The following is a 21,683-nucleotide window of genomic DNA, read 5'->3' on the forward strand; positions in this document are numbered from 1 at the left end:
TTTCTTTTCTTTTCAATCAAATTCTCTTGTTGATCGTGTCATGGCAGTCAACTTCAGAACCCCACACAATGGAAATTATATAATTACACAATCAAGTTCAGGTGCGTGTCACAAATTGCACATCAGGTCATCAGTTTCACATAAAAGGTTTTTGCTGTCTCGAGGTCATCAATTTAACATAGAAATATAAATATGTATAAACATAATATTAAATCAGGGGAGCAGCAGCTCATCTGCATTTAAGAAACTGAAACGACTTAAACGGGTATGCTAGATTGCTTATTTCAAGTAGTATTTTTAGAAAAAATATTGAGATACATGTTTTGGGAACCCCAGAGAAAGGAATAGGGGACCTTTAACAAAATAATTTGACCTATGTATGTAGTAACACAAACTGCATTTATTCATAAAGTAATGAAAATAATAGTTTGCACTATTCTTATGCTCCAATGTTGACTTTTACTGGACAGCGCTTTGAGCCCCTGCTTTTCGTCAGGTCATCTAACAAACAGTGTGTGTCACACCCATGAAAATAGATGACCACAGGTTGTGTGTTAAAGTATATTCTAGTAAAGGTCAACACTGGAGCATACTCTCTTCATTATGATTACCTAACCCAGCACCCCGATAAGTGATGTGTGTATCTTTTCAACGTTTCCTGTTCATAAAGGAAGAAAGGCAAAATGTAAATAAAGATTTGTGGTAATCTGTGACCCATGCTGTACATTAGGGGTTTGCATAGCTTGTGCATCAAAGGGTTAACTGTGTAACTTTATACCAATGCTTGAGGACATGTGAAAGATAAAACACATTGGAGACATAATCACTGTAAGACCATTGGTTTAGAGAAACATTGTCCAGAAGTCAAAATAAATGATATATACAAGAATGAGGGTTTTGTTGTTGTATATGGGGGCAGGTTTGTTTATATTTATAAATTACTATCATTAGGCTGCTACAGTAGTTAGGAAGGGTTATCATACCAAAATATAAACTAGAGACATGTTAGACAAAAAATGAATTCTTTGGTCACCTAAGCCGGTACCAACATTTGGATTGGCCCCTGGACTATTAGGGATAGGGGGCTTCTTAAAATCTTGCTGCTGCGAGTTGATTTTTCTTCCTCTTGTAGCATCGATCGTAGATGATCTTACAGACTGCATAGATGGGGATGGTGAGACTTGGTACACCAGCTAAGAGGAAGATGATGAACTTGACCCAGTCAGGAAATGTCTTGCTGTCTAATTGCGGGAAGCTCTCCTGGAAAGTTAACAAGATAGAACATACACTCTTGTTTATCCGAATGTAGAAAAAAATAGATTTATTGGGGAAAAGTGTTCCCAGTAATGTTTGGAACTGACACGGCTAACAACCATAATCTAAAAACATCCATTGTCAATTCGTGAGCTACTTCTACACTAAAGCAAATTAGGTTGTTTTTCAGAGGGTTGGTCTATTGTTAGAAAATATTATTTATACTGAAGAAACCTTTTGTTTTTAGAATAGAGTAGCAGTTGTCTCTCACACATCAAAACCCAACTAGCTAGCCGTCTATTATAAGTACAGGTGAATGTTCAGAGGGTTTAGTGACTGATCGTCCGTACCGATTGGGGATCCCAGGACCGGTAGGTGAGCTCCGCGCTGACCAGGGCTGCCAGGTAGAAGAGGAAGATGACCAGGATGATGAGAGGACTGATGAAAGACCAGGTGATCTGCCAGAAGATGTTTGGCCTGTGTCCAATCATGAACTCCAAATCCTTATTAAACCTGAGGATGTAGCACATCATTGGATCACTGTTGGTGAGCAATCAAGCAGAGCAGGGCTTGTCTATAAATAATGTAGTAAAACTGATGATTAATGTTATTTCTCAGAATGATCAAAATGCCACTAAGTAGTGTAGATGTTTATACTGTAGATTGAAAATGCATTATGCTTGCTGAAATCAAGTTGGTCTGTCATGTTTAATTCTTAACTATAACTAGAAATGGTGCTCGGAGAACTCCACCCATGAATGAATGTCGTGGCTCTGTGCTAGCAAGACATGTTTGGGATTGCTGCATTAGACCGAGAGCTTTAGTCCAGTCCAAACCCTTTGACTATATGACCTTCTCACATCGAGATATGGCCGTTTCAATCGCCCCCATTGACAATGAATGGGGGGGAGATTTTTTGCTCCTGAGCCCAAGTCCAAAAAATGAATTGAGGTAAATGGGTGGCTGTGTTTGGGCAGCTCTGTGGCGCCCCCCTCAGGTCACAGCCGGCTCTCCCCCTCACACCCCAGTCCAAACCGTGTGTCTCTAGCACCCCCACACGGGGAGCAGACTATGCTTTAATTTTGTTTTCATTTGTGGATACACCCAGTAACAACTGTACCTATTTGATACAAAGATACAACAACATTATATTACAGTCATTTAGCAGACGCTTTTATCCAAAGCGACTAACAATAATTGCATTTAACGTAGGAAAAGCCAATGTACTACCACTTGCCAGAAATCACACGTGCATCTTCTTTCTAAAACAAGTGACTAAGAGCATAATCTAGTGCTGAAGGCAAAGTGCAGGAATAGCAATCTAAAGTACAGTGCAATACAATACAATACAATAAAATACAATCAGTGCTTAGGAGGGAGGACTAACCCACGTCTTGTTGCTCTGATTGGTTATAGATCTGTCCAATTGCGTTCAGAGGCATTTTTGTCTGCGACCGTTGATAATGCCCCGGAACCGGAAAATAAACTCAGCTTGTCCAGACCATTCGCATTTTTGCGAATTGGGTCTGGCAAAGCCAGCCTAGGCAGTGGCTAGTTCCAGTGCAAACTAGAATGGAGAAGTAAGATGCCTCCTTCCCTCCACTAGTCTGGGGGTCTACCTTGGGCAAGTGGTAGTACCCCTAGCCCCCCTACCTGGGGTTACAGGTAAAAACCCTGGTGAACCAAGACCTAAGAGGAAGAGAGACCTGGCCTGGAGGAAGCCAGGGGCCCTTGTCTGGAGCCAGGCCCAGAAGGAGGGCCCGCCTGCGAGTGCCTGGTGGCCGGGCTTACCACGGAGCCCGGCCGGGCCCAGCCAGAAAGAGCTACGTGGAAACACCATCTCCTCCTGTGGACCCACCACCCGCGGGAGGAACTGCCAGGGTCGGGTGCGCTGCCAACTAGGTGGCAGTGAAAGCGGTGGGCACCGACGGACCGGATCCGAGCAGCAGAGGCTGGCTCTGGGGACATGGAATGTGACCTCGCTGGGGGGGAAGGAGCCGGAGCTTGTGAGGGAGGTGGAGCGATACCAATTACACCTGGTGGGGCTAACCTCCATGCACAGCACAGGCACCGGAACCAAACTCCTGGATAGGGGTTGGACCCTGTTCTTCTCGGTATGAGGCGTAAGGCAGGTGGGGCTATACTAGCTAGCCCCCAGCTGATCGCCTCTGTGCTGGAGTTCACCCCGGTGGATGAGAGGGTTGCCTCCCTGCGCCTTAGGACTGTGGAGGGGGGGGGGACTCTGACTGTGGTTTGTGCTTATGCACCGCACTGTGGTTTGTGCTTATGCACCGCACAGCAGTTCAGAGTACTCAGCCTTCCTGCAGACCCTGAGTGGAGTCCTATTTGGGGCTCCTGCAGGGGACTCCACTGTCCTATTGGGGGACTTCAATGCACATGTGGGCAATGATGGAGAAACTTGGAGGGGCGTGATTGGGAGGCATGGCCACCACGATCTGAACCCGAGTGGTGTTTTGTTGTTAGACTTCTGTGCTAGTCACAGTTTGTCCATAACAAACACCATGTTCGAACACAAGGATGCCCACAAGTACACCTGGCATCAGAACACCTAGAACACCTAGGCCGAAGATCGATGATAGATTTTGTTATCGTATCAGCCGATCTGAGGCCATGTGTTTTGGACACTTGGGTAAAGAGAGGGGCAGAGCTGTCCACTGATCACCATCTGGTGGTGAGCTGGTTTCAATGGCGGGGGAAACCTCTGGACAGACCTGTAAAACCCAAGCGTGTAGTGAGGGTGAACTGGAAACGTCTGGAGGAAGAGCCTGTCCGGAGAGATTTCAATTGCCACCTCCGGTGGAGCTTCTCTGGCATCCCTGTGGAGGTTGGGGACATCGAGCATGAGTGGTCGGGGTTCAAAGCCTCCATTGCTGAAGCTGCGGCTGGGAGCTGCGGCGTGAGGGCCATAGGTGCCTCAAGGGGCGGTAACCGTAGGACACCGTGGTGGACAGCGGTGGTCAGGGAAGCCGTCCGACTGAAGAAGGAGGCTTTCCGGGATATGTTAGCCCGGGGGACTCCAGAAGCCGTTGCAGGGTATCGGCTGGCCCGGAGGGCTGCGGCTTCGGCCGTGACCAAGGCAAAGCAGCGGGTGTGGGAGGAGTTTGGAGAAACCATGGAGAAGGACTTTCGGTCGGCACCAAAGTGTTTCTGGAAGACCATCAGACACCTCAGCAAGTGAAATCGGGGAACCATCCAAGCTGTATACAGCAAGGAAGGGACACTGCTGACCTCAACTGAGGAGGTTGTTGAGCGTTGGAAGGAGCACTTTGAGGAACTCCTGAACCCGACTAATCCACCCTCTACGATCGAGGCAGAGCCGGAAGATGATGGGGGGTCATCGTCAATTTCCCTGGAGGAGGTCACTGAGGTAGTCAAACAACTCCACAGTGGCAAAGCCCCAGGGACTGATGATATCCGTCCAGAAATGCTGAAGGCGCTGGGTGTTGAGGGGCTGTCTTGGTTGACACGCCTCTTTAACATTGCGTGGAAGTCTGGGTCAGTGCCAAAGGAGTGGCAGACTGGGGTGGTGGTCCCAATATTTAAAAAAGGGGACCAGAGGGTGCCAATTATAGAGGCATCACATTACTCAGCCTCCCAGGGAAAGTGTACTCCAAGGTGCTGGAAAGGAGGGTCCGGCCGATAGTCGAACCTCAGATCGAAGAGGAACAATGCGGATTTCGTCCTGGTCGTGGAACCACCGACCAGCTCTTCACTCTTGCAAGGATCTTGGAGGAGGCTTGGGAGTTTGCCCAACCTGTCAACATGTGTTTTGTGGACTTGGAGAAGGCAGGCTTACGACCGGGTCCCTCGAGAGGTCTTGTGGAGGGTTATACGGGAGTATGGGGTGAGGGGATCCCTACTTAGGGCCATCCAATCCCTGTACACCCAGAGCGAGAGCTGTGTCCGTGTCCTCGGCAGTAACTCGTCTTCCTTTCCGGTCGGGGTTGGCCTCCGTCAGGGCTGCGCTTTGTCACCAATCCTGTTTGTGATTTTCATGGACAGGATAACGAGGCCTAGCCGCACGGAGGTGGGGTTGCAGTTCGGTGAGCTGGGGATCAAGTCGCTGCTATTTGCAGATGATGTGGTCCTAATGGCATCATCTGCCTGCGACCTCCAGCACTCTCTTGATAGGTTTGCAACTGAGTGTAAAGCGTCTGGGATGAAAATCAGCACTTCTAAGTCTGAGGCCATGGTTCTCAGCAGGAAACCAGTGGTCTGTCTGCTCCGAGTAGGAAATGAGTCCTTACCCCAAGTGAAGGAGTTCAAGTATCTGGGGGTCTTGTTCACAAGCGAGGGAACCATGGAGAGGGAGCTTAGCCGGAGAATCGGAGCAGCTGGTGCGGTTCTGCAGTCGCTTTACCGCACTGTTGTGATGAAAAGAGAGCTGAGCCAAAAGGCAAAGCTCTCGATCTACCGGTCTATCTTTGTCCCCACCCTCACCTATGGTCATGAAGGATGGGTCATGACCGAAAGAACGAGATCATGGATACAAGCGGCCGAAATGAGTTTTCTCCGGAGGGTGGCTGGGGTCTCCCTGAGAGATCGGGTGTGAAGTTCAGTCATCCGGGAGAGACTCGGAGTAGAGCCGCTGCTTCTTTGCGTCGAAAGGAGCCAGTTGAGGTGGTTTGGGCATCTAGTGAGGATGCCTCCTGGGCGCCTCCCTAGGGAGGTGTTCCAGGCGTGTCCAGCTGGGAGGAGGCTGCGGGGTAGACCCAGGACTAGGTGGCGGGATTACATCTCCGCACTGGCCTGGGAGCGGCTAAAGATTCCCCAGGCAGAACTGGTTGAAGCTGCCAGGGAAAGGGATGTCTGGGGCCCCCTGCTGGAACTGCTGCCTTCGCGACCCGACCCCGGATAAGCGGATGAAGATGGATGGATGGATGGACAGCTAGCCTAGAGATATGGATCCGCTCCAAAATGTAATGGGTTCTAAGTTGGGTCATGCTACACCCCTCCATCACTGGGGCTGAGGTAATGAAACAGTTTCATTCACGGAGCCACAAGTACCCCCCCACTTTAGCCCCTAGCAACATTGTTCACTGATAGACGTTGGACAGTATTGTGTGTACGACTGATTTAATGAGACAAATGATACAGAATTGCTAATAAAGTCTTATTACAGCTTTCACTTATTGTTGATGGGCAGAGTAGCCATCTTAATTGGCGTCAGTAGCTGACGTTGATGAATTCGGCTGCGTTTCATACAAATGGAACGTGGCATGAGTTTACTTCCACAGTAGCTGCGAGACTACGACTGACTGGATGGGCGTGGTCAGATTAGAAATTGACAAGCAAGCCATTCTTACTTTTAGTTTGAAACCCTGCTGTCTTCTGCTACTGTACCTGTCTAATCCGTAGATGTAAACCACAGCGATCATCTCAAAGAAGGAGATGATCAGAAGGGGCATGGAGCCCGCAAAGTTGTCGAAGAGGGTGAGCCAGTAGTTCCCTGTGCTCTGGGCGAACAGCAGCGAGAGAACGAAGCCCACCAAGCAAACAATAGCTGAAACGCAGAGGAGACACAAGGGTCCACAGTACAAGCAAGAAACATCCTTTATTCCAACACATCTGCGTTTTCCCACACTCAGAACTCTAAACAGTATGACACAGGAACAGGAAACATGATCGCTGTGTCCCTGTCTCTCATGTGGATGGCACATGTATCACGTGTGGGTACAAATTTTATGTTTGTAATTGCAGTATGTCTGAAAGCAAATGCCCCCCTTCAAAAATGTGCCCCACAATAGTTCCTTTATTTTCCCAGCCTTACTTGTGAGGACCTCTTTGCGCCAGTGTTTGGGGAAGATGCCAAGATCTTGAAGGGGTACAACCACTCCTTCGATGTTCCCGAACATGGTGGACAGCCCCAGACAGAAGAGCATGATGAAGAACAGGATGGACCAGAGAGGAGAGACGGGCATCTTGGTGATGGCCTCTGTGAACACGATGAAGGCCAGACCCGTCCCCTCCACACCCTGCAGATACACATACAGCTGATACTCACAGGCTGCACTGCACATGCATGGAGACTCAAATCAGCTGATTATACTGCATATACTGTGTATTGCTTGGAATTTGGGGGCCTCACAAAGCTCTCCGACCTTTCCACTAGGAGTAAGAAAAAACTAATACAACCATTTGTTTGATTGTACTGGATATTTGGAAGCTGAATCATGATGGAATGTAGGGTTTATGGGTGTAGAGATTTATGGGTGTAGTGCATGATTGAACAAACTCTGGCTAGCCTACCTCACTGAGCAAATTCTGCATGTTACATGTCTTGAGGTCCAATGATTGTAGAATATCTGGCTGAGTGTAGTTCAGACTGGTGAGAGTATCTACGTAGTTGGCCGCTGTGACGGAGCCGTCGGGCAAATCAAATGTATTCAGCAGTGCTAGTATATTTCTGAGGAAAAAATCAGACAAAACGAGACAGACAGGTTGATGGAGATTCTCAATTGAAAGTGCTTCATGGTCCTAAACTATGTACTGTAGCTACTTAATCTGTGTCTGTGAGAAATAACCTCACCAAAATGTTCACTAACACTAGAATATGCCTTTGATTTACCAAAGTAAGCTCTCTACAAACCATGGTAGAGTGGTAGAGTGAATAAGTACAATAACGTCTCCATCTAGTGGTCAAACAAGTCCATGCACCTGTATGGTCTAAAGTCCTACAATTAATCTTGAAATACAGACATATCTAGCTCTACTAAACACCTCAAGCTCTACTCTCTGCGGATGTAGAAATGTACTTGTCAATGGATTTATGCATTGGAAAGGCGCCCCTTTTGTTGTGGGTTCTGGTACTACGGGGGGACTGACAGACTCACTCACGACATGACACCGGCCAACCTAACATCCCCCCCCTTCGGCTGTTGTGAAGTGGGTAAGCCTGGAGTACCAACTTACCCATTTATGCAGTCATCAAACCTCTCTGTGGCCCTGAAGCCAATGATAGAATAGATAACTGTAGCAGCATAGACAGAGGTGCAGCCAGTGACCGTTGCAAGGATCACGGCATCTTGTTCACAGTTGTTGCTGTGTAGAAAGAGTTGACAAAACATATGAAACAACATATCAAACTATATCATTCCAACTGTTGATGTCAAATCCATAACTAGTCAGAACACGTTTAATTTTCAGATCCGAGAAGTTCTAGTCCTGTATCTTTGTGAACACTGACAGATACTGTCCGTCAACACCAGTTGGGCTGGGATGAATCTAGATCATCCGAGAGGTCTGTGCCAGACCTGAGCATAGACTACTTACTGAACAGGGTTGTAGCTGGAGAAGGAGATGAGACCACCCCAGGCCAGGCCGAAGGAATAGAACACCTGGGCTCCTGCGTCCAGCCATGTGGTAGGATTCAACAAGTCTTTCGTCTGAAGGGATGAACATCAATACACATCAGTGCCCTGTGATACCCAAATAAAATGGAAAGAAAGTGTGATATTTCATCATGGATCAGGTATGTGAATGGTTTGTGAACGCTGTAGAGTCAACCTCTCACATCTGGTGTAAAGAGAAACTTGATGCCGCTCAAGGCTCCTTTGAGCGTGAGCCCTCTGATTAGGAAGATGGTGAGGACCACATAAGGCAAGGTGGAGGTGACATACACAGCCTAGTAGACAAAAGTTAAAGAGAGAAAGGCTGATAAAGATTATGGGAACTTTGACACTTCTTAACAATTCAAGTCTTCAAGTCTAGCTCACTCCTCAACACTTCTCGCAAGCCTCCATTGATCACAACTGCTTGTCTAGATTTTGAGCAGTTTGAGCTGACCTTTGGCAATACAATGTATATTTTAGCTCATACATGTTGTTCATCTATAGGTTACCGGGAGCCACAACTAACCTTTCCTGTGGACTCAATCCCCTTAATGCAGCACAAGCAGAGCACTGTCCAGGCAGCAAGGAGAGACAGCACTATCCAAAACTGTAGTCCTCCAGACTCCTCTATGGCTGCTGATGAGTTCAATGTCACTCTGTACCAGTAGTAGTCTACCGGAGAACTCTGAGCACACTCTGCCACTTGACCTACAGTGGGCCACAAGCACATTTGCAAGTGTGTGTGTGTGCGTCCGTGCATGCGTGCATTTACTGTGTGTTTTTATCTGTGCATCGGTCCTCTTACCTGTCAGGTTCTCACTGAGTGGGCATTGACTCCAAGGCAGGGGGTCTTGGAAGGAGTTGAACAGGTACCACAAGGTCCAGGCCATGATAGTATTGTAGTACAGCGCCACTAGTAAGGACACTATCATTGATGCAATACCTGTGCATAGGGCATATAAACTTCTGAGCACATCGCAATAGTCCGTTTCTCAGGCATTAGACAGTCCTGAGCAGCATCCTTTTGATTCTATTAGACTAGACCTTGAAAACAGTGATTCTAACACAGCCCTCAACTATTCTACCGTAAATAAAATAAACATATGAATTGCCATATGTATGATTTCCTTTCAGTTTGAAGTGGTTCATGAACTTACCGATGCCAGTTAGGTAAGGGTTGATAGCCCTCCAGACCCCCACACTGCCCTTCCTGAGGCGCTGGCCAATAGCAAACTCCAGCAGTAGGAGTGGGGTTCCCTCCAGAACTATCAGGATCAGGTACGGGATCATAAAGGCTCCTGGGAATACAACCAACACACTATGATGAATGTGGGCCAACCAAACACTTATTGCAATGCCTAGTTTATCCAGTAGATGACACTCAGTTCCCTTTAAAAATACATACCACCTCATCCCAATCATGAGAGTAGGGGTGAGTTCAATCTGAAAACGGTGTGCTCTGCTTTGCTACGGCTTCCGGGTTGAATGACATGTTTCCTAGAAACAGTGTGAAACGGTGTAGAACGGGCTTTGAGGTAAGTTTTGTCTTGTGTGGTGGGTGTGTCAGAGGTGTTACCCAATCAACAGACTGATATATGAACCACGCCACGCCGTATCTTCTCAGCCGCCATACTGTAGGTGCAACGTTTGCGTAACACATGGTGTTCCCGTTTCATTAAAAGTTTTGAAATGTTTTCTCGGGGCTAAACTCACCACAGGGTTTGATTATTTGAATGAGGTTATATGAGCTAGGTTATATCTAAGTTATCACTGTTGTTAAATATGGGTGTTTGTGTGGGCGTCATTCATTTCCACGTCTCCTCTCCTATAGCTTGAGACGAACTGCCCAGTCTATCCAGAATGAGTGAGTAATGTTCAAGTTCAGAGTACAAAGTTCAGAGTTTTATTGTCTCACTCATGTACTCAGACAGACTGGGCAGTTTGTGAGCAATGTATAGACAGGATTGATTGTTGAAATTATACATTGTACTTATACACTATAAGTATTAACCTAATACTTTTTATTCACACCCTTGATGAAGATGGAAAATAAATATATATATACAAGTATTGAAGTATATTTCTTGTGAAAACAAAATGCTGAAAATTCCAAACTTATCATACTATTGTTTTATTAATTATATTTTCTTCCAGAAAACACCCAGATCACAATATTCACATCCATAGCCATTTTTTTCAATACAATCCAACAAAAACAAATATTTATAAATATACAACTTATTTGAAGATCATTGGAAGGCTTAGTGAATTATATAGTGCCCTAAAATGGTTTCCTGTTTGCCTAGGGTATAAAAATGAGGAAGCACACATTTGAAATATTGTGTTCAGCCATCATGATGAAAAGCTCCCTGAAAACATCTGCTTTCCGATACCGCTTTCCACTGTGTTGTGTCAATTATTAAGAAATGTAAGGCCACTGAAACAATTGCTATACTGCCAGGTAGAGTAGAAGACGCAACTCTATCTTGGCCCCACGTATAAAGTAGGCCTACTGAGACAAGTAGTTAAAGAGAAAGCGGAAGAAATCCAAAGGGAACAATGCAAGATCTTCAAAACAACCTGGCATATTGGGGTTAATGTCCAAAGCTACCATTCAACTGCACCTACAGTATATGACAATGGCCTTCATGGCAGAGTTGCAAGAAGGAATCCTCTTTTGAATACCATTAACCAAAAAAGGCACCTTGAATTCGTCAAACTACAACTGAACTATCATAGCCGTGTCTTGTGGTCAGATGAAACCATATATTTATGGATTTATGTATCTGTACTACTTTTGGATTGTTTTGAATCACAGGCCATGGGGCCCTTAAAATACATATGGAACCAGGAACTCCAGACATTTTTGTCCAAAAATCTTGTTCCCTCTGCCAGGAAGCTATCCTTTGGCCAGATGGACCTTCCAAAAGGACAACAATCCCAAACATACATCCAAAGCAACTAAGAAATGGTTGACAGAGCACAGTATCAATGTCCTGAAGTGGACATCTCAGTACCCAGACCTGAATCCAGTTTGTTGTTTGAACTTAAAAATCCACAAATGTGAACCTCAGAATCTGAAGGAACTAAAACAATATGAAGGAATGGTTGAGAACACCCCCAAGAACCTTGTACGACACTACAGAAGGCAACTACATCCTGTTTTAATGGCCAAGGGAAGAATCACAAAGTAAATGGTACCCCCCGCCCCCTCATCTCCACCTCCCATCGCTCTCCCAGCCCCAGCCTACCTCCTCCATGGCTTTGGCACAGGTAGGGGAAGCGCCAGACGTTACCCAGCCCCACACAGAAGCCCACACAGGTGAGCATGTACTGGGTTTTGTTGTCCCATTTGGGCCTGAGCCCGGCCTCTTTTAGCTCTAGATTGTCCAGGTCCTGATGTGAGGGGATCCGATCATCCAGACCCGGGTTTGGCAACACCAGTCTCATGGTGGCGGGCTTGGGTCCTCTTCACCTGGAAAGGATACGCGCTAGACGGGTGTCAGTCTCTCTCACCACAGCTCAAACTCACCGTGGCGGTCACTGCAGCGTGACTGAGAGGATCCAGTTAGTAAGCAACTGAGTATATATAGGCATGTGTGTGTTGTGCTTCTGTGCACTGTGTGTGTATATATACTGTAGGTGCACATGGTGAAGGCCAATGTATTTATCATTCTTTTTATCTTTTACACACTAACAACCCCCTATATCTCCCCGCTAATACACGCCCGCTCCTCCCCTGTCTTGTTTCTCCCCACTGAAAGACGTTAGCTGGCGGAGCTTCAAGTGCATTCCGTAAAGCAAGACAGGACAGTACACTTGATAATAATTAATTTAACACACTGACAAGAGAGCATGGTCTGAGGGAATGACAGCATTGAGTTACTGTCAGGGGCAAGGGTACCTGGAATGACCTGCACTGATGTTTCCTGTGCGTGTGTGGTGGTGGGGGGGGGGGGGGTCTTGTAAAGGGGACAGTTCACACTGGCTACTCTCAAGTTCATACAAGGTTTGCTACACAGTATAGGGGTAGTTCTGGCTAATAGGCTCCAGGTGTCCTACCTGTTCACATACTTAGAATCTCTAATGTGACAATTATGTTATAATTTTGAAATACAGAATGCTGTTCTTTCCATGCTAAGTTGAACATTTTGCATAGTATTTTGCAAAGTGCTGCATACAAAACCAAACATATTAGTGCACAACATAAAATAACTTTTAATTCACTCTCTTACATTATCACTTTCTGTATACTGAAATTAACATTTCATCTAGCCTACTTTTTACATCAGACTTATTTTGCATCAACATTTTTTGAGAGCTTCAGAGGTCAAAGCAGTTCTGTTTTGGCAGTGGGGCAGGGGGTGAGGGTTAAGGTTTTTTGACTTGAAGTATTTTGTTGCCAAAAGACTTGTCTAGAATGAAATATACTTTCATGTCCAGAGGTTTTCATCTTCGAGGGACAGTACAAACCAAACCAAAAATTTGTCCATATCTTAAATAACTATGTCCCTTTACTAGACTTTAAGAAGAGAACTGAGGTAAAGGTTCCTTAGTTTTTATAGTCCAACTGTATTTTGGATGAGATGGAGTTGACTGTGTCAGCCCTGTCGCTTTTGCTCTTCTTACAGCAGCGGTTCTGGATTAGTTTAAAGATGGCCACTGCAGGGATGGCCAGGCTGGGTACCCCGGCCAGGATGAAGATGATGACATAGATCCAGTCAGGATATGGACGTGGTGCTAGCGTGGGGAATTCCTCCTATGGGTAGAGCAAGGATTGAGGAACAAAAGTGAAAATTCAAAGTGAGGCAAAAAATACTGAAAAGGACTATGACTCCTCCTCTCCCACCTTGAATTTGCGGTATACCTGTATTTCACTTCCATATTTGATTTCAGACAAAGCGTACAGTATTATGGAAAGAACTTACCGCCTCTTGATCCCACACCAGGTAGGTGAGAGTCTTGTTGATCTGGGTGACTAAGTAAAACACAAAGATGACCAGCATGATCAGAGGACTGACCACCCTCCAGGTGACCTGCCAGAAGAGGTTGGGTTTGTGTCCAATCATGAACTCGATGTCCTTGTTAAACCTATGGGAATGAATGAGCAGAGTGGCGCGTGCTGGTGTCAGAAGACTGTATCTTACTTACTTAGAGATAACATTAATGAGATAGACTCAAAACGTGTCTCACTTTTATTGTTCTGATAAAGGGCCCTGGCTCTGTTGACGTTGTTACCATCGTCATTACTTGTGAACTCACCTGTCCACTCCATAGATGTAAATGACGGACACCATCTCGCAGAAGGCAATGATCAGGAGAGGGATGGATCCTGCGAAATTGTCAAAAAGAGCTAACCAGTAGTTACCAGACCGCTGGGCGAATATGAGGCCAAAGGCAAAGGAGATTGCACAAGTTAGACCTGAAATGAAAAAAACAAAATGGTTAATATTCTCTATATGGCTCAACCTAATCAAGACAGAGTACAGCTGCCCTGATGATTATTAAATGGGACGTAGAGCACATCTCAATCTCATGGAGATTGCTGGAACAGCTTGCTTACATTCATTAGAGATCATGTTCCTCTCACCATTAGAGAAGAAGTTCCTCTCACCTGTGAAGACCTCTTTGGGCCATCTCTTGGGCAGAAGATTGAGATCTTGAAGGGGTACCACCACTCCTTCGATGTTCCCGAACATGGTGGACAGCCCCAGACAGAAGAGCATGATGAAGAAGAGGATGGCCCAGACAGGCGAGCCGGGCATCTTGATGATGGCCTCTGTGAACACGATGAAGGCCAGACCCGTCCCCTCCACACCCTGCAGGTACACAGACTCAACATCAGCTGATAAGACAGAGACATGTTAGGTAATGACACTGTGGCCGTAATACCTGGCTGAGGAACGCTTGCAAGTCACAGGAGCTCAGATCCAGGCCTTGGATGATGGCAGGATAGATGCTGTTGAGGTGGGTGTATGATTCGTTGTAGTTGCTATTTGTGATGCTGTTCTCAGGCAGATCGAATGCATCCGTCAGGGACATGATGTTACTGCAAAGAAAACATTATGGAAATGTGACCAACCTGACTGTGGGGGAAAATGAGCGAAGATGAATGACCCAAATGAGCTCCAGTATTGCACTTTTGACTTTGTAATGCAAATGTATCACAAAAAAATACAAAAAGTGATTCATATTCCATCAATATGAATATTGCAAAATTACACTTTGGAGGAAATAAATTGCCTTGGCCTTGTCTTATCCACATCTTGGCTGAAAATCTGCCATGCCTGCATGACCCAGGACTGATAAAGAGAAAGGTCCAAAGTACCCACCCTGCCATACAGTCGTCATATTTCTGTGTTGCCCTGAAGCCAATGATGGAGTAGATGACTGTAGCAGAGTAGACTGACGTCGCCCCGTTGATTATAGAGATAATGACCGCATCTTGCTCACAGTTGTTGCTGAAAAAACAGAAAATGACTGAAGTTGTCAATCCAGACATTTGTGGAGAGCATGGAACAAAATTAGAACATGATAGAGTAGCATAATTTCGGCGACCCTGGTGCTGAGCCAGTCACTTACTGGATAGAGTTGTAGCTGGAGAAGGAGATGAGACCTCCAAAGGCTAACGAGAAGGAGTAGAACACCTGTGCGCCTGCGTCCAGCCATGTGGTGGGGTTCATCAACTCATTCACCTGCAGGAACAGGAAATTGACAGAACAATTGAATTGTACAGTACATTAATATAAAAATGAAAACGCTTTTGATTGACACAGTAGTTTAGAGTTTAGTCAGTGCATACATCTGGCGTGAAGAGATACACGATTCCACTTGTAGATCCTTTGAGGGTGAGCCCTCTGATCAGGAAGATGGTGAGGACCAGGTAGGGAAGAGTGGAGGTGATGTACACAGCCTGTATGAGAGAGAGAGAGGGAGAGAGTTGGTATGCTCGTACAGAACATAAATTAGAGTTAAATAAATATATGCCCTGGAATAGACTCTTTACACACAACAAATGCAAAAACCTGACCTCTTTCTTCTGGGATTTGACCTGTAGAGGAAGAGTTTGAAGCTTTTACCTTGCCGGAGGTCTCAATCCCCCTGATGCAGCAAACATAGAGGACAGTCCAGGCAGAGACCAGAGCTAGAACCATCCACCACTGTAGTCCTCCGGACTCATCTATGGCGGTGGACGTGTTCAGAGTGTCCCTGTACCAGAAGTAGTCCACTGTGCTGCTGCGCTCACACTCTGACACCAGACCTGCAGAGGGTGACAGAGATTAGCATTACAATTTAGCATGAACTATACTGTAAGCCCTTCACATTTCTATGCTCAAGTTAAAGTGAAAGTAAATACCTGTTTTATTGGCATTTAGGGGACACTGGCTCCATGGCAAGGGGCTCTGGAAGGAGTTGAAGAGGTACCACATGATCCAAGCCATGATGGTGTTGTAGTACATTCCCACCAAGAATGAGACCATCGTTGAAGCGATACCTGTCTCACAAACATAAAGATTATTTTATTTTCAAGAGATACATACTCAATGCACATTAGTGGAGATTCATTTCTAATTTAAAAATCCAGACCCACCTATACCAGTGAGGTGGGGGTTGATGGACCTCCAGACTCCCACACTGCCCTTCCTGAGGCGCTGGCCGATGGCAAACTCCAGGTGCAGCAGAGGAATTCCCTCCAGAACCAGCAGGATCAGGAATGGGATCATGAACGCTCCTGGGAACACAAGAGAGGTCGTATGATGAATAAACTCTAACTAGCTACAGTACAACTAATACAGATTTAAAGGGGACATTTCTGAACCTGCTGGTTTGATGACATAGACATAATACACTGTTTCAGCAGCTATTTCAGAGTTGAAACTCTGAGTACACCACACAGTTTTCATCTATTTTTGTGCGTGGCTGGAAGCCAGCGCACCATAGATAGCATTTGTCCGGTTGCCTCTCCCTCCCTCGTTCTTTCCCTCCATCGTGTTGTTGACCTGCAGTTCTATGTTGCCACCATAAGAGGCAGTAGTTCCAGAACACCAAAATAAATACACCATGAGACCACACACTTTTGAGATCCTTAGTAGTTTAGTGGATAGGGGGTTTGCCTCCCATGCCCAAAGTCAGGGGTTGAAGCCCCAGTGGGGAAGATTTTTCACTGGATGTTCTAGAAGCTATGTAAAAATGTGGTTACCTGGTGGTGCTATGTCAGTTATTGAATTTATGTGCAGTAAGTGAACATTTGAAATACTCCTGTTTTTAAATTATATCTACAGTATAGGTGTCTCAGTAATTACCCATTATATATTAGGCTATATTTTGCATGTATTTAGCAGGTAAATGTTACGTTTTTTCAGATGGGAGAGATCCCATGGGAACAAAATGTTTTGTTTATCTTTAAGGAAATACAGTGTGTTTTGCAGATCCAGAACATCAAAACAAACACACTATGACTGCAGATTTTTTACCATTTTCGGCCACGGGAGGGCAGCAACAGGCTTAGATAGACTGTGTTCCTTCCAAAGTATTTCTGTTAGTTAGGGCCCGAGCACTGGTGGTGCGAGGCCCTAGTGAAATTGTAAGGATTATTCTCCTTCTCCTTCTCAGCCTTCTTATTCTTCTCCCCAAACAAATGCCTTTTTGGCAGCCTAAACATCGATGAACTTTGCGGATACGTCAGTCCCAGTGAAAAATTTGATATTTCATGGGTGACGGAAATGGGCGTGGCAAAACGGCTCAAGAGCGCCCCCCTGGAAAATTTTAAATGGCGAGCCCCACCTTTCAGTTTGATGTAGGAGAACAAAATTCGGTGGGCATATGTAGTTCATCGAGACACACTTAAATGTCTCTGGGAGCTATACCCAACATCCAACAGGAAGTCAGCCATTTTGCTCTTAATGTGCCATTTTTTCCTTGTTTTTACCATTTCCATGCCTCATACTTTAACGAACTCCTCCTACAGATTTCATCCAATCAACTTCATATTCGGTCAGCTTCATCTTAAGACCCTTGTGATCAAAAGTTATCAAAATAAATTGAGTTTTCACCAAACACCCTTGCCGTGGCGCCCCACCAAATTCTGACATTTCGCCATAAAACAGGAAGTCCTCATAACTCCTACATACATTATCCAATTTGCACCTAATTGCTCACGCTTCATGAAGATCACATCCTGAACACATCTATGCATCAGTATTGAGTCCAACTTATAGTGCCACCTACTGGTGAAACCACAAATGCCTGTTTGGCGGCCTAAACATCCATGAAAACGCTTGAAACTTGGCAGATAAGTCAGTCCTGGTAAAAAAAAAAAGAAGATATTTCATGGGTGCCGGAAATGGGTGTGGCAAAACGGCTCCAGAGCGCCCCCCTGGAAAATTTAAAATGGCGAGCCCTACCTTTCAGTTTGATGTAGGCAAACGAATTTCAGTGGGCATATGTAGTTCATCGAGACACACTTAAATGTCTCTGGGAGCTATACCCAACATCCAACAGGAAGTCAGCCATTTTGCTCTTAATGTGCCATTTTTCCCTTGTTTTTACCATTTCCATGCCTCATACTTTAACGAACTCCTCCTACAGATTTCATCCAATCAACTTCATATTCGGTCAGCTTCATCTTAAGACCTTTGTGATCAAAAGTTATCAAAATAAATTGAGTTTTCACCAAACACCCTTGCCGTGGCACCCCACCAAATTCTGACATTTCGCCATAAAACAGGAAGTCCTCATAACTCCTACATACATTATCCAATTTGCACCTAATTGCTCACGCTTCATGAAGATCGCATCCTGAACACATCTATGCATCGGTATTGAGTCCAACTTATAGCGCCACCTACTGGTGAAACCACAAATGCCTTTTTGGCGGCCTAAACATCCATGAAAATGCTTGAGACTTGGCAGATACGTCAGTCCTGGTAAAAAAAAAAAGAAGATATTTCATGGGTGCCGGAAATGGGCGTGGCAAAACGGCTCCAGAGCGCCCCCTGGAAAGTTTCAAATGGCGAGCCCCACCTTCCAGTTTTTCGTAGGCAAACGAAAGTTGATAGAGATAGCTAATTTATTAACACACACAAAAAAGTCTCTTGGAGCCATACCCTAAGTCCAACAGGAAGTCTGCCATTTTGCTCGTTTTTGATATTTCCATCCCTGGTACTTTAACGAACTCCTCCTACAGATTTCATCCGATCGACTTCACACTCGGTCTGCTTCATCTGAAGACCTTTCTGATTAAAAGTTATCCCCAAAAAATTACGTTTACTAAACACCCTTGCCGCAGCGAATTTTGACGTTTCGCCATAAAACAGGAAGTCCTCATAACTTCTACATACATTATCCGATTTAGACCAAATTGCTCAGGGTTGATGAAGGTCGCGTCCTGAACACATCTGTAGGTCAATATTGAGTCATACTTATAGCGCCGCCTACTGGTCAAGCAGGAAGTCATCATAACTCCTACATACTGTACATTGTCCGATTTACACAACATTTCTCACGCTTCATCAAGGTACCGTCCTGAACACATCTATGCATCGGTATTGAGTCACACTTAGAGTGCCACCTACTGATGACAAGACGTTTCTCTCATTACTGGACACTGAAATAGTACACCCTTTAACGGCGCCACACCCGACACGTGAGGGGTGCGAGGGCCCGCTCACTGCTGCTAGCAGTTCTGATTATATTAACATTTTAAGCACTTTTTAAGTACAAAAAAAAGTGTCACAAACAAAAGAGGCAAATATATGTTTTTTTTTAGAATATAAATATGGCATGCACATCAACTGAAACCTTTTTAGGCAGGTGCTGGATCAAAAACAAGTACACTATAGGAAGAATGGATGATCCGCATACTGTAGCTCCATTTAACATGCTTTAATCTGGCTCGAAACGTCACAGATAAGAGCAGTGGCTCGAAACGTCACAGATTAAAGCATGTTAAATGGAGCTACAGTGTGCGGAACATCCATTCTTCCTAAAATATATGTTTTTTTGCCATATTTCTTTCCTCATGTGATTGCCATGGTCTAAGATAAAGCAAGAAGCTATAATCGCAGAAAAGGACTTTCAAATACTATTTAGCGAACTGATTTTACAAAGATAGCGTCCAATCCAGTTGATAAGACAACGCTGACACAGCGTAAATGAGGTTTGTAGATTACCTACTTGATAATTGTGAATAATCTTCTGTACAGATAAGACTGTAGCTAAAAGACTGTCCTCTGCAATCTGGTTTAGCCCAGCTCCTACAGATAAATGATCTTGATACAGTAACTGTCTGTCCTCAGATTGACCATTACAGTGATTTGCTCCTTTTTGATAGATTTAACCATCAGTGGAACTTTCTAAAAGTGAACTGACATCCTCCTTCCCCAGCTTACCTCCTCCATGGCTTTGGCACAGGTAGGGGAAGCGCCAGACGTTACCCAGCCCCACACAGAAGCCCACACAGGTGAGCATGTACTGGGCTTTGTTGTCCCATTTGGGCCTGTCCCCGGCATCCTCCTTCTCCATCCTCTCCAGCTCCTCATGGGAGGGGATCCGCTCATCCAGACCTGGGTTGGGCAGCTTCAGTTTCATAGTGGCTGACTCTCTGTGTCAGTCTTTAACCTGGTTTTGTAGAAATAACAGTCCTCACCAACAGTGCATTATAAGGTGGCCTATCTACAGTAGGTAAATGGAAATCCTCTCATAGAACAATAACCTCTGCTATTACTTATTACTGATTCACATCTGAGTGTGCTCAGCCCACTCTGTCCTTTAGCCCCAGGGTGTGTGCCTTCAAGTGGGGCCAAAAGGATACTTATGACCTTTGGCACATTGACTTGGAGTTATCTGTGTATCCATCTAAACCTGTGAGGTATTATGTGTTGTCAGCAGCTTTAGGTGACAAAAGGTGCAACCATCTTGATAATAGTTATATATAAGTTTCTAGACACATTGTTTCTAAGAAGGTCAATAAGGCCCCTTGGCCCAGGTCATGTGACTAGAGAGCCCACTCAGGGCTTCATGAGTTGATATCCCCTCTAGATCCATGACAGTAGATGTTGTGAACAGCTACAGGAGTAATACTAAAGCAATGCTGCTTAGACTCCTGTCAGTATTCCTGCACGTGTTGTCAATGATACCCGTAACTTGTACATACAGTATGACAAATAAAAGATCCTTGAACAAAGATCCTTGATGTCGTAAGCTCACATTCTGTTTTTGGTTGTACAAGGCTATTCATTCACCAGTTCCTAAACAAACATTCAAAGAATGTAAGATTGCCTCACAATGAAAAGTGCTATAAATAAATTGAATTATGATTATTATGATTATTATTAAATCGTGAATACATGGAAACACTGACATGTGGTGACACATTACTTCCTGTCATCTCTTATCTGTATGTGTACACATACCTTCTTCTGTCCTTGAGAACATATACTGTACTACTGTACTGGTACACTTAATTGCAGCTATTGTAGTTTGTCATTGCAGTTTATCTTTAGGAAACTTGTAAAACCTTAAAAAGTGAGAGAAAAGATGCTGATCAATTTACCACTGGTTTGAATTTGAAGAGCAGTGATAGTGGGGGTACGAAACTGGTTAGGATTGCTGGCATGGTTAGTAGAGTAGCTAAATATTACCCATGAAATACTAAGACAAGTGACACATGCTCTAATTGGGAGTCTTGTGAATTACTGTGCTGCCTTTTGGGGTATGCTGGAGTCAGAGAAATCTGTAGGCTCCAAATTGCACAAAATAAGGCTGCAAGAATTATTCTCAGTTGTCCAAGAGATACCCCTGTTGAAGAATGACATACAATCCTGGCATGGTCGCCCACTGAGGCTAAAAAGAGGTCAACATTGTTGAAAATCAGGTTCAGCAAATGAAAGACAGACATTCTGTTAACACAAGGGCAGCTAACACAATTGATTATGTATTACCTAGGACTAGGCTTGTAACTGGTAAAATAATGTATTCTTATTGTGCTGTCAAGTTGTGGAATGGTTTGACAGATCCTTAAGGAGCTTACCAAAGTACCAATTCAAACAAAATATAAAGCACATTGGAAGTAAATCT

The 21,683-nt window shown here is 44.9% G+C and overlaps 2 protein-coding genes across 2 annotated transcripts; both read right to left on the reverse strand.

Annotated features, from left to right (window-relative positions):
- Positions 1-1,583: 1,583 nt before the first annotated feature.
- On the reverse strand, positions 1,584-12,056 carry LOC311323315 (sodium-dependent neutral amino acid transporter B(0)AT1-like; the record flags this gene model as incomplete). Its single annotated transcript, XM_084455516.1, has 11 exons — positions 1,584-1,767; positions 6,619-6,778; positions 7,046-7,250; positions 7,525-7,681; positions 8,188-8,316; positions 8,548-8,660; positions 8,789-8,899; positions 9,133-9,314; positions 9,412-9,549; positions 9,764-9,904; positions 11,858-12,056. 11 exons carry the CDS (start codon positions 12,054-12,056, stop codon positions 1,584-1,586), a joined length of 1,719 nt encoding a protein of 572 aa, XP_084311642.1.
- A 1,102-nt stretch (positions 12,057-13,158) lies between these two features.
- Positions 13,159-20,195, reverse strand: LOC311323317 (sodium-dependent neutral amino acid transporter B(0)AT1-like; the record flags this gene model as incomplete). The annotated part of the gene is made up of 12 exons (XM_084455518.1): positions 13,159-13,365; positions 13,535-13,697; positions 13,869-14,028; positions 14,221-14,425; positions 14,499-14,655; positions 14,939-15,067; positions 15,189-15,301; positions 15,409-15,519; positions 15,686-15,867; positions 15,964-16,101; positions 16,198-16,338; positions 19,997-20,195. The coding sequence occupies 12 exons, from the start codon at positions 20,193-20,195 to the stop codon at positions 13,159-13,161; spliced, it is 1,905 nt and encodes a 634-aa protein (XP_084311644.1).
- Between the last annotated feature and the right edge of the window lie 1,488 nt (positions 20,196-21,683).

Source organism: Borostomias antarcticus, assembly GCF_949987555.1.
Source record: "Borostomias antarcticus genome assembly, chromosome: 21".
Classification (NCBI taxonomy): Eukaryota; Metazoa; Chordata; class Actinopteri; order Stomiiformes; family Stomiidae; genus Borostomias; species Borostomias antarcticus.